The 12698-nt window shown below is 36.6% G+C and overlaps 2 protein-coding genes across 10 annotated transcripts in view; both read left to right on the top strand.

The window, feature by feature from the left end:
• LOC105230071 (neurocalcin homolog) overlaps positions 1-12698 on the top strand; it is a 66617-nt gene that overhangs the window by 38946 nt on the left and 14973 nt on the right. The gene's annotated exons all lie outside the window — the stretch shown is intronic.
• Positions 1-12698, top strand: part of LOC105230047 (neuronal calcium sensor 2) — a 62106-nt gene that overhangs the window by 38923 nt on the left and 10485 nt on the right. For 2 of the 6 annotated variants that reach the window (XM_049458130.1, XM_019991964.3), the window contains exon 2: positions 5951-6094. The exons of 2 other annotated variants lie outside the window; for them this stretch is intronic. In XM_049458130.1, coding sequence (XP_049314087.1) covers positions 5996-6094 — 99 coding nt within the window. In that variant the 5' untranslated portion in view covers positions 5951-5995. Of the gene's footprint in view, positions 1-4368; positions 5642-5950; positions 6095-12698 lie in introns of those variants that run through there. 2 more of the 6 variants (XM_049458129.1, XM_011210620.4) reach the window with 2 other exon arrangements.

Genomic DNA, 12698 nt, shown 5'->3' with positions numbered 1-12698 from the left:
GTCTTAGGTGGTCCATTCGGAAAGTCCAATTTTGGGCAACTTTTTCGAGCATTTCGGCCGGAATAGCCCGAATTTCTTCGGAAATGTTGTCTTCCAAAGCTGGAATAGTTGCTGGCTTATTTCTGTAGACTTTAGACTTGACGTAGCCCCACAAAAAATAGTCTAAAGGCGTTAAATCGCATGATCTTGGTGGCCAACTTACGGGTCCATTTCTTGAGATGAATTGTTGTCCGAAGTTTTCCCTCAAAATGGCCATAGAATCGCGAGCTGTGTGGCATGTAGCGCCATCTTGTTGAAACCACATGTCAACCAAGTTCAGTTCTTCCATTTTTGGCAACAAAAAGTTTGTTAGCATCGAACGATAGCGATCGCCATTCGCCGTAACGTTGCGTCCAACAGCATCTTTGAAAAAATACGGTCCAATGATTCCACCAGCGTACAAACCACACCAAACAGTGCATTTTTCGGGATGCATGGGCAGTTCTTGAACGGCTTCTGGTTGCTCTTCACCCCAAATGCGGATATTTTGCTTATTTACGTAGCCATTCAACCAGAAATGAGCCTCATCGCTGAACAAAATAAAGCGCGAAACACATTTCGAACCGAACACTGATTTTGGTAATAAAATTCAATGATTTGCAAGCGTTGCTCGTTAGTAAGTCTATTCATGATGAAATGTCAAAGCATACTGAGCATCTTTCTCTTTGACACCATGTCTGAAATGCCACGTGATCTGTCAAATACTAATGCATGAAAATCCTAACCTCAAAAAAATCACCCGTTACATACAGTAGTGGACAGTGAAATCCGGACAACTAAAATCATTGTTTTTCCTTATTATTTTTGTGGAATTTTAAAACTTTTCTTTATTAAAAAAAAATTTAACTTAAATTTTTTTTAATTCGTTTTAGATATTGTATTATTTTGGTAGCTAGCAATATAAACAATGATAATTTTTTTTATTTACATTAGAGAAATGATTTTATAGTTTTAGTTAAAGGAAACATTAATCTATACAAAACACTCTTTCTAGTATTTTGTCAAACCTCCTTTGCTTTTTATAACGGCTTTTATAAAGGGTGATTTTTTAAGAGCTTGATAACTTTTTTAAAAAAAAAACGCATAAACTTTGCAAAATCTCATCGGTTCTTTATTTGAAAGTTAGATTGGTTCATGACATTTGACCGCGGCTGCGTCTTAGGTGGTCCATTCGGAAAGTCCAATTTTGGGCAACTTTTTCGAGCATTTCGGCCGGAATAGCCCGAATTTCTTCGGAAATGTTGTCTTCCAAAGCTGGAATAGTTGCTGGCTTATTTCTGTAGACTTTAGACTTGACGTAGCCCCACAAAAAATAGTCTAAAGGCGTTAAATCGCATGATCTTGGTGGCCAACTTACGGGTCCATTTCTTGAGATGAATTGTTGTCCGAAGTTTTCCCTCAAAATGGCCATAGAATCGCGAGCTGTGTGGCATGTAGCGCCATCTTGTTGAAACCACATGTCAACCAAGTTCAGTTCTTCCATTTTTGGCAACAAAAAGTTTGTTAGCATCGAACGATAGCGATCGCCATTCACCGTAACGTTGCGTCCAACAGCATCTTTGAAAAAATACGGTCCAATGATTCCACCAGCGTACAAACCACACCAAACAGTGCATTTTTCGGGATGCATGGGCAGTTCTTGAACGGCTTCTGGTTGCTCTTCACCCCAAATGCGGCAATTTTGCTTATTTACGTAGCCATTCAACCAGAAATGAGCCTCATCGCTGAACAAAATTTGTCGATAAAACACATTTCGAACCGAACACTGATTTTGGTAATAAAATTCAATGATTTGCAAGCGTTGCTCGTTAGTAAGTCTATTCATGATGAAATGTCAAAGCATACTGAGCATCTTTCTCTTTGACACCATGTCTGAAATCCCACGTGATCTGTCAAATACTAATGCATGAAAATCCTAACCTCAAAAAAATCACCCGTTACGTCCTGGCATTGAATTTATGAGGTTTTTTATTGCTTCTGCTCCAATACCGTTATACCACGCTTTTTCCAGAACTCCATCCAACTCTGCTAAATTCTTTGGTCTCTTCTGTGCTACCTGGGCCTTCATTATAAACCAAAGTTTCTCAATGGGATTGAGATCCGGACTGTTATCTGGCCGATCCAAAGTCGAGACCCCGATTTTTGATAAATAATTCTTCACCTTAAAGAAAGAAAAAAGTACAAGTATAAAATTTGTAATTAAAAGTAAAGCAATAAAGTCTAGTTGTACAAAAAAATTGATACTTACTATTTTGCACGATGGCAGGGCGCAGAGACATCCTGAAAAATAAGGACAGACACTCGTGAAAAGCGGTTTTCCATTGAAGATTTTAAATTTGTCTCAAGTATCTCCAGATACTTAGTCCCATTGATGGTTCCTTCTATTAGGGCTAGTTACCCAAGGCCATAGTAGGAAAAGCAACCCCAGACCATTCGGCTGCCTCCCTGCTTAACAGTTCTTTGAACACATTCGTCCTTGAACTGCTCACAAGTTCTCCTTCTCACGCAGGACATACCGTCGCTGCAAAAAAGTTTAAATTTGGACTCATCTCAGAAGATTAAATTTCGCCAATCAAGTTGAGTCCAATTTTGATGTTCTTGTGCCCATGGTAAACGGTTTTGACGTATTTTTGAGGTTAAAAGTGGTGCAGCGTTCAAACCAACTCCTTGAAGCCTTCGACGAACAGATCTTGCGCTAACTTCCGTACTGACATCTTCAAATAACTCCACTTTAATGTCCTCAGCAGTTTTGAAGCGATTCCTTAAGCTGATACGTTCTATCGCCCGATCTTCTCTAGAACTTGTCTTCTCCTTTGCTCCACAGCCAGTTTTTCTCTTAAGATATTTGTTTTTATCGAAATTTTTTAGAAATTCTCCGATGGAAGACTTGCTGGAACCAATTCGTATCACGTGTTTCCCGAATGGTCAGATCTTCTTTCGCAAAATCAAAAAATTACTTTTTTGCAATTCGGACATTTTTTTTAATTTGGCATATTTAAGCTTTAACGAAGCTTCGTGCTCGTGCTTTGAAACTATTGAAAAAAAACTAAAGGTTGCTAGAAAACGTGTACAGAGCATAAATTTATGTAAAAGATAATACACTTATCGGTTGCAATCGTGCTTTAAATACAAACCGATGGGTTGTCTTGATTTCACTGTCGGCTACTGTATGCATATGTATGCCGTACATATGTAAAATTTCCGTCCAAACAATTGCAATGGTAACCCTAGATCATATGAATTAAGCGCATGTACAGAGCTACATACATATATTGTTCTTTGAGCCTGGTTGCCGTAGTACATATAATAACCTGAATAAATATGTATGTGCATATGTGTGTATATGCCAGGCAGGAAATCAAAGAGGGAAATCGTGTATTTGATCTCTTACATATCTACAGATATATATATAGATGTCAAGCCTCTTTATCTGTGCATAAATGTATAGATATTATAAAATGGGTGTTCCCTGCATACAATTTTCTAATAGTGCATTTTCCTGGGAAAGTATATGCATAGACTCACTTCTCCGCATACGCATATAATTCATCTTCGTTTACACCTAATCCTATGAGTTGTGATTCTGGTTATTGTTAGATTTTAAATATCCATCTTTTAACATGCCAACTATCTTCTCAACTTTGGTAGCTCTCTATTGACAAATCACAGTTGATCGGCAGTATCAGTTGGACATTTTTCTAATATTATACTTTTCGGTTAATATATTTTCGACCTGGGAAATAGTTAAAATTATTTATAGTTTATAATGATAAGAGTAAACTTTTATTTATGTAAGTTTTAAAAAAGTATGAGCTGTTAAATTCACACTAGAAAAACGTGAAAAATTTGTTTCAAAAGCTAACAAACCATGTCCGATAGAGATTGAAAGTGATGCCGTTATTGAGCTAACTTTAGTATATAGTACATAGATTTAAATTCGTTTTTGATTGTTCTTAAAGCTAAGCAGACAAGAAAGTCAGTGTCAAGGTATTCGCTTTAAAAAATCTATATTTTGATTAAGTTTGCGAATGTATTTCCGACAAGAAAAAGTTTCTTCTAAACACCCAGCAGTTGTTTCAAATCGCTTTCAAACTTTAAGGTTATATAATTTGCATGAAAATCGCATATTGGCGATCAGTTACTTAGTTTGTTGCGAACGAAAGACGTTTTTGTATCGTGTGTGTTACCGCCTCTAGTTTTTTTGGAAGTATGGAATGCAACTATCATGTTGGTTTGTATGTATGTATATATTTTAATGAATTGAAACTGCGCGTAAAGTGTTTCCTACAAGGTACGCATTAATTTGTCTTCGCAGGTATATATATTCATAAAACGGTATGTATGTATGTATACATATGTACGTGTATGCATTTATACGGGCATAGTCGCGGAAGTTGATTTGAAAATGAAACCTTCAATGTTGGTGCTTTCCACTAGCTAGTGTATACCTACATGCAAAAGGATCTGCTTACTGCGCATGTACACTATCGAACTCGAAAAGGCTGTTCTCTCCCAGCCTGGTTATTGCATTTTGTTTTAAAAGCGACTTTCATACAATACACAACACAGATTTTCAAATAAAATACTCTAACTCTGTATACAATCATAAAAAAAAAATTAATTCAATTAGTTGATTAGAAAAAGTAAAGCATAACGGAAATATCAGTTACAAGCTAACAGAAAGACGTGTGGGAAGATTTTTTTAAATAACAAATATCACAGCAAAAAAGTTAGTTTTTCACGAATTTGTACTCTGCTCGGTTAGAAATGAATCGATTTACGTATCGGAGCGCTCACGAATTGTTGCATTGATTCAATTTCTTGGAAGTTCAAAATGGAATAACCTACATAGCAAGGAAACAATACTATCGATTTTAAATGTTGCGTTTTAACGAAGTTAAATGAAACACAAACCCCATTTAACATTCAACGTAGTATAGTTAAGGCAAATCAATTTGTTTGAGGTGCAAAAAGTTGAAACGAAACAAAAAAATATTAAAAGTATAAGTTAAAAATTTAATATACATACATATACATATATAAAAAAAAATTGCAAAGCACTAATTGAAAACCAAAAAGCTTAAAGCATTAAATCAACAATATCAAAAGTGAAACTTAGCATAGCATTGCAGCCGCAGCATACAGCATAGTGCAGCAACAACAGGAGCCATCGATAGCACCCAATCACCTTAAAAACACTTAGTAAATTAGCACTAACCCAACGGAGACGGTTCTACTCACTCAACACATATTACATTTAACTGCAACACCGTTATACTGATCCGCAAACAAAAAATCTCAAATTACTGCTAATTCAATAGAAAAAAATTATTAAAAAGAAAAATATAAAAAAGAAAAATAAATTTAAATAAAATTGCATACACAATAGTTGTGCTCGAGCAAAAACCGAAAAAATACATTCAACCAACAAAATAAACTGAAAGGTGAACCTCAGACTGTAACTGTAATACTTTTTAATTAGCTCGAAAAAATGGGGTGCTTAAGTAGTAAAGACCGTCTGACCAAAGAGGATATGGAGTTTTTGAAATCACATACACGCTACGACGAGGCCACAATTAAGGAATGGTATAAAGGATTCAAGGTAACTACTGCACATCATGAATACTTTCTTGCTTAAAAATTTTCGCTACTACACACACTAATGCGTCTCTATGTACATTGCTTATATACTACCGTATTTGCTATTGTATGGATATGTACATACATATGTATGTATGCAATAAATGCATGACAACAACAACATCTGCACGCAACGTATATCAACTGCTCACTTCGTGTTACTACTTTTACTACTCCTGCAACAACAACAACAACTATAATTATATATCACTACCGTGTGTTTTCATTTCATCGGAATTATTTTTTGTTTCTTATTTGTGCCGCACTACAGCAAGATTGTCCCAACGGCCGTTTGACGCCGGCCAAATTTGTGGACATGTACAAAATGTTCTTCCCGTCTGGAAATGCCGAGGAGTTTTGTGATCACGTTTTTCGCACCTTCGACATGGACAAAAATGGTTATATTGATTTTAAGGTGAGTGCATGTTATACACATAACTTAAATATTTAATAACACTGTAACTGTATCGCAAAAAGTTGTTACGAAGGAAGTCACTTCCGATTTCTTCATTGTTCCGAAAATCTACATGATTACAAGCGAACATCAGTTAGACAGTTAGACTAGTCAATACTGTAAACACGCGTAATTAAGAACCCTACGGGAATTTCATAAAAAGTCATTAGATCTATTTCGTGGTTAATGTACAACAATTTACTGTTGTCACTATATATTTTATATATCTGATAACAAAAAGAAACTAAGCTTTTTACTTTTTCATCATTAGCATTCCCAAAAAATCCTATTATTTTAAACTTTAGGAACTAGAGTGGTGTAAGAGAATACTTTACTCACTTAATATGAATATAGGGTATAGTTTGAAAGAGAGAAAGCAGAAATTTATAAGAAAAATTTACCTTAACAGAGTGCGATAGCTTCAAAAACGTGATTTTTTGGAAATTCAAAGAAAAAATATTTATCAATTGTTTTAAAACTTTAAGGGTATATTTATATACATATGTTTACAAAAAATACATATTCACATATTTTTTGAGTTACATGTGATTTCCGACGACGCTAAAATAAGGTTCAGCACTTCTGCAGTGATTCCGGCCTTCTCCGTGGATGAAACCTTAAAAAAATTAGTGGTCGAAGGAAAAAAGTTACAAAATAGAGCCGTTTTTTTTAAGTTAAATTTTACCCAAAATATTGGTCATTTTTACCTGCCGAAATTCTATTTTCGATCATATTAGAAAACTGGCAGGTTACTGTACAGAAAACTGTATACAGGATAGGCAGAGATGTGTGTGGCGAATTCGGAAAATATTATATATGTATATATATATGTACATTATTCACAAATCTTTTTGTGGTAGAAAGAAATATTAAATTTCTGCTACCTTAATATTGATAATACATATATATATTGCTCTCACAAAAGTTCTCTTACATTCCTTTAAGAGTTCTCGAGTTCCCGTTTATGTGTTTTACTTTATTCTAAATAGGGTTCTTTTTCTATTCGTTAGCAAATTACTGCATTTAATTTCAGTTCCATGATTTTTCAATCATGTTTTCTTACGTTTTGGTCTCAAAAAATGTTTTTAATTACTTCCTCGTGAATGAACTACTAATTAGTTAATTGTCAGATTTTGGTCAGACATACACCTTTAGTTCAAAACAGTTACAAAACACTTTCGCTCGTTCAAGTTTTCAGAAGCAATTTTAACATGTGTTTTATTCAGGATCTCTGTGCTTATTTTAATAATTCTGCTTTACCCATGCATCTACAGTGGCGGACAAAAGTCTACATACACCCCCTGTTTTCTTCGATGTGAGAGTACAAAAAGTTTTTAGAAAAATGTATTTATACAGTTTTATTCTAATATTTATTATAATAGCAATTAACTAAAAAAATCCATTATTTAACATAAAACAACAAATTTATGGAAGAAAAACTCAAAAATTGCTTTGACAAAAGTCTACATACAGTTCAAATCTCATACTTTGTACATTGTTATATTAACAGTAAGGTAACGTTAGCCTTTTTCTTTTATTTCAATATGTTTATTGTTTGATATTTATTGAATTTAGTTGTGGTTTAAACACTTCAATAGCTATAATGGCTCCGTGAAATGAAATATCAATTGATGTAAGAAATTTGGTGATAAAAGAAAGAAAAGAAAAAAAATCATTTGGTGAAATTTCTAAAATTTTAAACTTGAGTCGAGCAACAGTACAGACAATTCTAAAAAACTTTAAAAATAATGGTTCCAACGAAAATAAACCGCGCAGTGGACCCCCAAAAAAACAATCTCGTAGATACGTCAGCCTGATTCTCAACGAAGTAGATCAAAATCCAAAAGTAAATGCTGCAAATATAGCCGAACGCATAGCGAGTACGTCACAAATGAGTATCCAACCAAGAGCAATAAAAAAAACTCTAAACGATAACGGATTCCACAGTAGAACACCACGGAAGAAACCTTTTATTTATGAAAAAACCGGAAACTTCGTTTAAAGTTCGCCAAAAAACACAAAGAAAAGGAAATGGATTTTTGGAAAAAAGTTTCATTTACAGATGATTCTAAATTCACTCTTTTTGGTAGTGATGAAAGTGCTAAAATTTGATGGAAAACTAACGCCACGCTTGAACCGAAGAACGTAGTATCAATTGTGAAGCTCGGTGGCGGCAGCGTAATGGTTTGGGCAGTTGTTGCGGCCTCTGAAGTTAGAAATTCGGACTTTATTGAAGGTGAAATGGACGGTTATAAGTATAAGTCTCTGTTGGAACATAATTTGAAGCCTTTGGTGGATAATTTAGGGCTCGGTTCCGGTTGGATATTTCAACAAGATAACGATCCGATGCATGCGGCGCAAATTGTCAAGGATTGGTTGCTTTATTATACTCCAAGTCAATTAAATACACCACCTCAAAGTCCAAATATGAATATTATTGAACATGTCTGGGAGGATTTTGGAGCGTAGAATTAGAAAGAACCAAATTTCTAGCTCTGCTCTACTCTAAGAGCGCATATTGGGACCTTGGAACAGTATTACATCTGCAGCGTTGACAAATTTTGCAGAATCAATGCCACGGCGTCTTCAAGCAGTTACAGATGCCAATGGGGACCCAACTAAATACTAAAACGTCTTAATAACTAGCATTTTGTAAAGTTTTTCGCACTGAACTAAGATATTTTTGTACTGTATGTAGACTTTTGTCAACACAATATTTGAGTTTTTATTCCATAAATTTGTAGTTTTATATTAATTAACGGATTTTTTAAGTTTGTTGTTATTAGAAAGAAGATTAGAATAAAACTTTATCAACACATTTTTCTAAAAAGTTTTTGTACTCTCACATCGAAGAAAACAGGGGGTGTATGTAGACTTTTGTCCGCCACAGTATTTGGTCTAATTGAATGGAAGTCAAAATCTGTTGAATTTTTGAATATATTTTCAATGTCGTCATAGATCTCATACAGCTCATCTTTCCATCGAACTTTTCTTTCGAAAACTCGCAACGTCGACTCAACCATTTTTGTCATCCAAGCCTCTGCATCAATTGCAGGACGGGAATTATAGAGTTTGGTTTTTGTTCGTCGAGAGAGGCCTTTGCTTCTCAATTGCCTACTTAGTCCGCCTTGGATTTCCAGGCTGAAATTGTTGGTGGTGTTTACGCTGGTTCCCAGATAGACGAAATTATCTACGACTTCAAAGTTATGACTGTCAACAGTGACGTGAGAGCCAAGTCGCGAGTGCGACGACTGTTTGTTTGATGACAGGAGATATTTCGCCTTGCCCTCGTTCACTGCCAGACGCTTTTGCGTTGCTTCCTTGTCCAGTCTGGAGAAAGCAGAACTAACGGCGCGGGTGTTGAGGCTGATGATATCAATGTCATCGCCATACGCCTGCAGCTGTACACTCTTATAAAAGATTGTACCTGCCTTGTTGATGAAGTTGCAGGGAGTCGCATTGTCTGAAACTTCGTTTGGTATCGAACGGTTCGGAGAGGTCCTTCCCGATTCTGACGAAGCTTTTGGTGTTGCTCAACGTCAGTTTACACAGCCGTATTACTTTTGCGGGGATACCAAATTCAGACATCGCGGCTCCTTTTTGTGCTGCTGTAAGCAGCTTTGAAATCGACGAAGAGGTGATGTGTGTCGATTCTCCTTTCACGGGTCTTTTCCAAGATTTGGTGCATGGTGAATATCTGGTCAGTTGTTGATTTGCCAGGTCTAAAGCCACACTGATAAAGTCCAATCAGTTTGTTGACGGTGGGCTTTAATCTTTCACACAATACGGTCGATAAAACCTTATATGCGATGTTGAGGAGACTTATCCCACGGTAGTTGGCGCAGATTGTGGGGTCTCCTGTCTGCAAATGCGTCACGCTTCCCTCTTCAACTCTCGGTATCTATCCCATCCTGCACGTGTTGTGGTCAATTGTAACGTTGCGAGGTAGGCAGCCTTCTCTCCGCTGCGACACGGCACTCCTCGTCGTACCAGCTTTTTTTTTTGCACTTTCCGAAAACCAATGGTTTCGGTTGCAGCTGTACGTAAGGAATTTGAAATGCCGTCCCACAGTTCCCTTATACCGAGTTGTTGACGAGTGCTCTCAGAGAGCAGGAGTGCAAGCCGAGTAGAAAATCGTTCGGCTGTCTGTTGTGATTGCAGCTTCTCGACGTCGAACCTTCCTTGTGTTTGTTGGTGTGCGTTTTTTGCTGCACGGAGGCGGGTGCGAATCTTGGCTGCGACAAGACAGTGGTCCGAGTCGATGTTAGGATCTCAAAGCGCACGCACATCTAAAACACTGGAGACGGGTCTTCCGTCTATCACAACATGATCGATCTGGTTGGTGGTTTTTTCGATCCGGAGACAGCCACGTAGCTTGATGAATCTTCTTATGCTGGAATCTATTACTATAGATAACCATATTTCGGGCTCCGTCGAAGTCGATTAGCCTCAACCCATTTGGGGATGTTTCCTCGTGGAGGCTGAATTTACCGACCGTAGTGCCAAAGATACCTTCTTTGCTCACCCTGGCGTTAAAGTCGCCCAGTACAATTTTGACATTATGGCGGGGGCAGCTCGCATAAGTGCGCTCCAAGCGCTCATAAAAGGCGTCTTTGGTCACATCGTGCGATATGTTGAAAAACCTCGCTTTGAAGCGGATTGTGGCTAGACGTTCATTCACCGGAGTGAATGATAGTACTCGGCGGCGGGGTCTCTCTCCCACCACGAATCCCACACCAAACTTGCGCTCCTTTATATGGCCACTGTAGTAAATGCCACAAGAACCTACTCGTCTCTGTCCTTGCCCCGTCCATCGCATATCTTGGATGGCGGTGATGTCAGCCTTTTCACGAGGACATCAACCAGCTGGGCAGCGGCACCTTCCCAATTAAGGGACCGGACATTCCAGGTCCATGCCCTCAACTCATAGTCCTTATTTCGCTTTCCATGGTCGTCATCAAAAGGGGGGCTCTCATCCGAGGCTGATTGCTAGTTTCCATTGGGGGTGTTTTTTTTTACGTGGCGGGTCACAAACTCAGCGCACAATCTTATGCAGGGGATATTTGCCTTCTCTCTTTAGCTCACCTTTAAACGGATGTTCTTAGGCTACCCAGAGGATATTTGGTCAAGACCGGAAGTCGTGAGCTGCTTGAGTCATATGTAAAATAATCGTTTCTGGCCACTCCCAAGTGAATGGCGATCAGAGAACTTTCCTCACTTGCGTGAACTTCTACACATGACTCCATCCTCCATATTGAAACCTCCTCAGATTAACTCCATTCAGAATTGACCCTTGTAGAATATTTGCTGTTTATGCTTGTAACTAGAATATAACCGAGTATAAATGAACCATAAACATGGTAATAAGCAGTGATAAAGAGATGCCCAACTCTCCTGTCATTAAAAATGAGAGAATCGGTCACCTACCCAACTTTGAAAGTTGGCTGGATCTGGTAGGTTTTGCAATTGGAATGACTTGAACAACCAGATTGAAAGTCTACCAAAAATATATGTGAACCGAGGGATTTCTTGACGCCGTTAAAGATCGCAAATGTATTTGATAAAGTGTTTTGTAATGTGATGCATGTAATTTTCAATTAAAAATTATTAAAAACATTAGTTTATTGAGATCTAACAGGGTTAATCCACTTTATTAAGCATCAAAAGTTTCTCTATATATTAAACGTCCAATTTTTAATAACATTTAATCGTAATAAATGTTAGGTATTTGAATTTAAATGCCCAAAAATTATTATTTTGTTCGATCTGGCTACAATAGAATATGTTATAAAAAACGCTTATTTTGAGGCGCTCTCACACTGGAGTAAGTTAAGCAACCCTTTATCTTCAGTAATAAGCATGGGTTCAAAACTAAATTAAATGTCAAATGAAAAATCTATTAGTAATAATATTTTCACTGCATTGTATACTCTATTATAATATGTTTGTAGATCATGGTCATAGCAACGTGTAGATTAGGGTGATTAAAAAAAAAAATAGGATCCTAGACATCTCTAAGAAAGCCTCTCCAAATATGAGTTCTTAATTGTAACGGGAAGGTCCTCCTATTTTGTATTTTTTCTTATTATCAGATAGAAAAATTTATATCTCGCTTCCAACTACTTGAAAAAATATCTTGTTTCTTAGCTTTTGTAGGAAATTGAATGCTCTACAAAAAGTCCCCTATGATTTTTTCGTAAACCCAACCGTTTAAAAGATATTAACAGTTAAAGTTTGATTATTTTTGGGAAAATTTTTTATTTATTATGAATTTTATAACTCAATGAAAAAAAATTATTATGAATGATGAAACTCATAGGTTTTTGGAGAGGCTTTCTTAGAGGTGTCTAGGAACCTATTTTTCTGAGTACCAAACGAAAAAAAAAATTTTTTTTTGAATCACCCTAATATTTATACCTTAAACAGGGTTTGTCACGAAGTTTTTCGAATACCAAGTAACAAATGTCAGAGATCCCATAATATACGAGCTAAGCTAAACCCGTCCTATACGCGTTTTTGGAGATATCCATATATAATTTTACACACATCCTTTTCTACCGAAGAA

Source organism: Bactrocera dorsalis, chromosome 5 (assembly GCF_023373825.1).
Source record: "Bactrocera dorsalis isolate Fly_Bdor chromosome 5, ASM2337382v1, whole genome shotgun sequence".
Lineage (NCBI taxonomy): Eukaryota > Metazoa > Arthropoda > Insecta > Diptera > Tephritidae > Bactrocera > Bactrocera dorsalis.
Note: the sequence above shows the minus strand (reverse complement) of the source record. Positions and strands in the feature narration are given on the sequence as shown.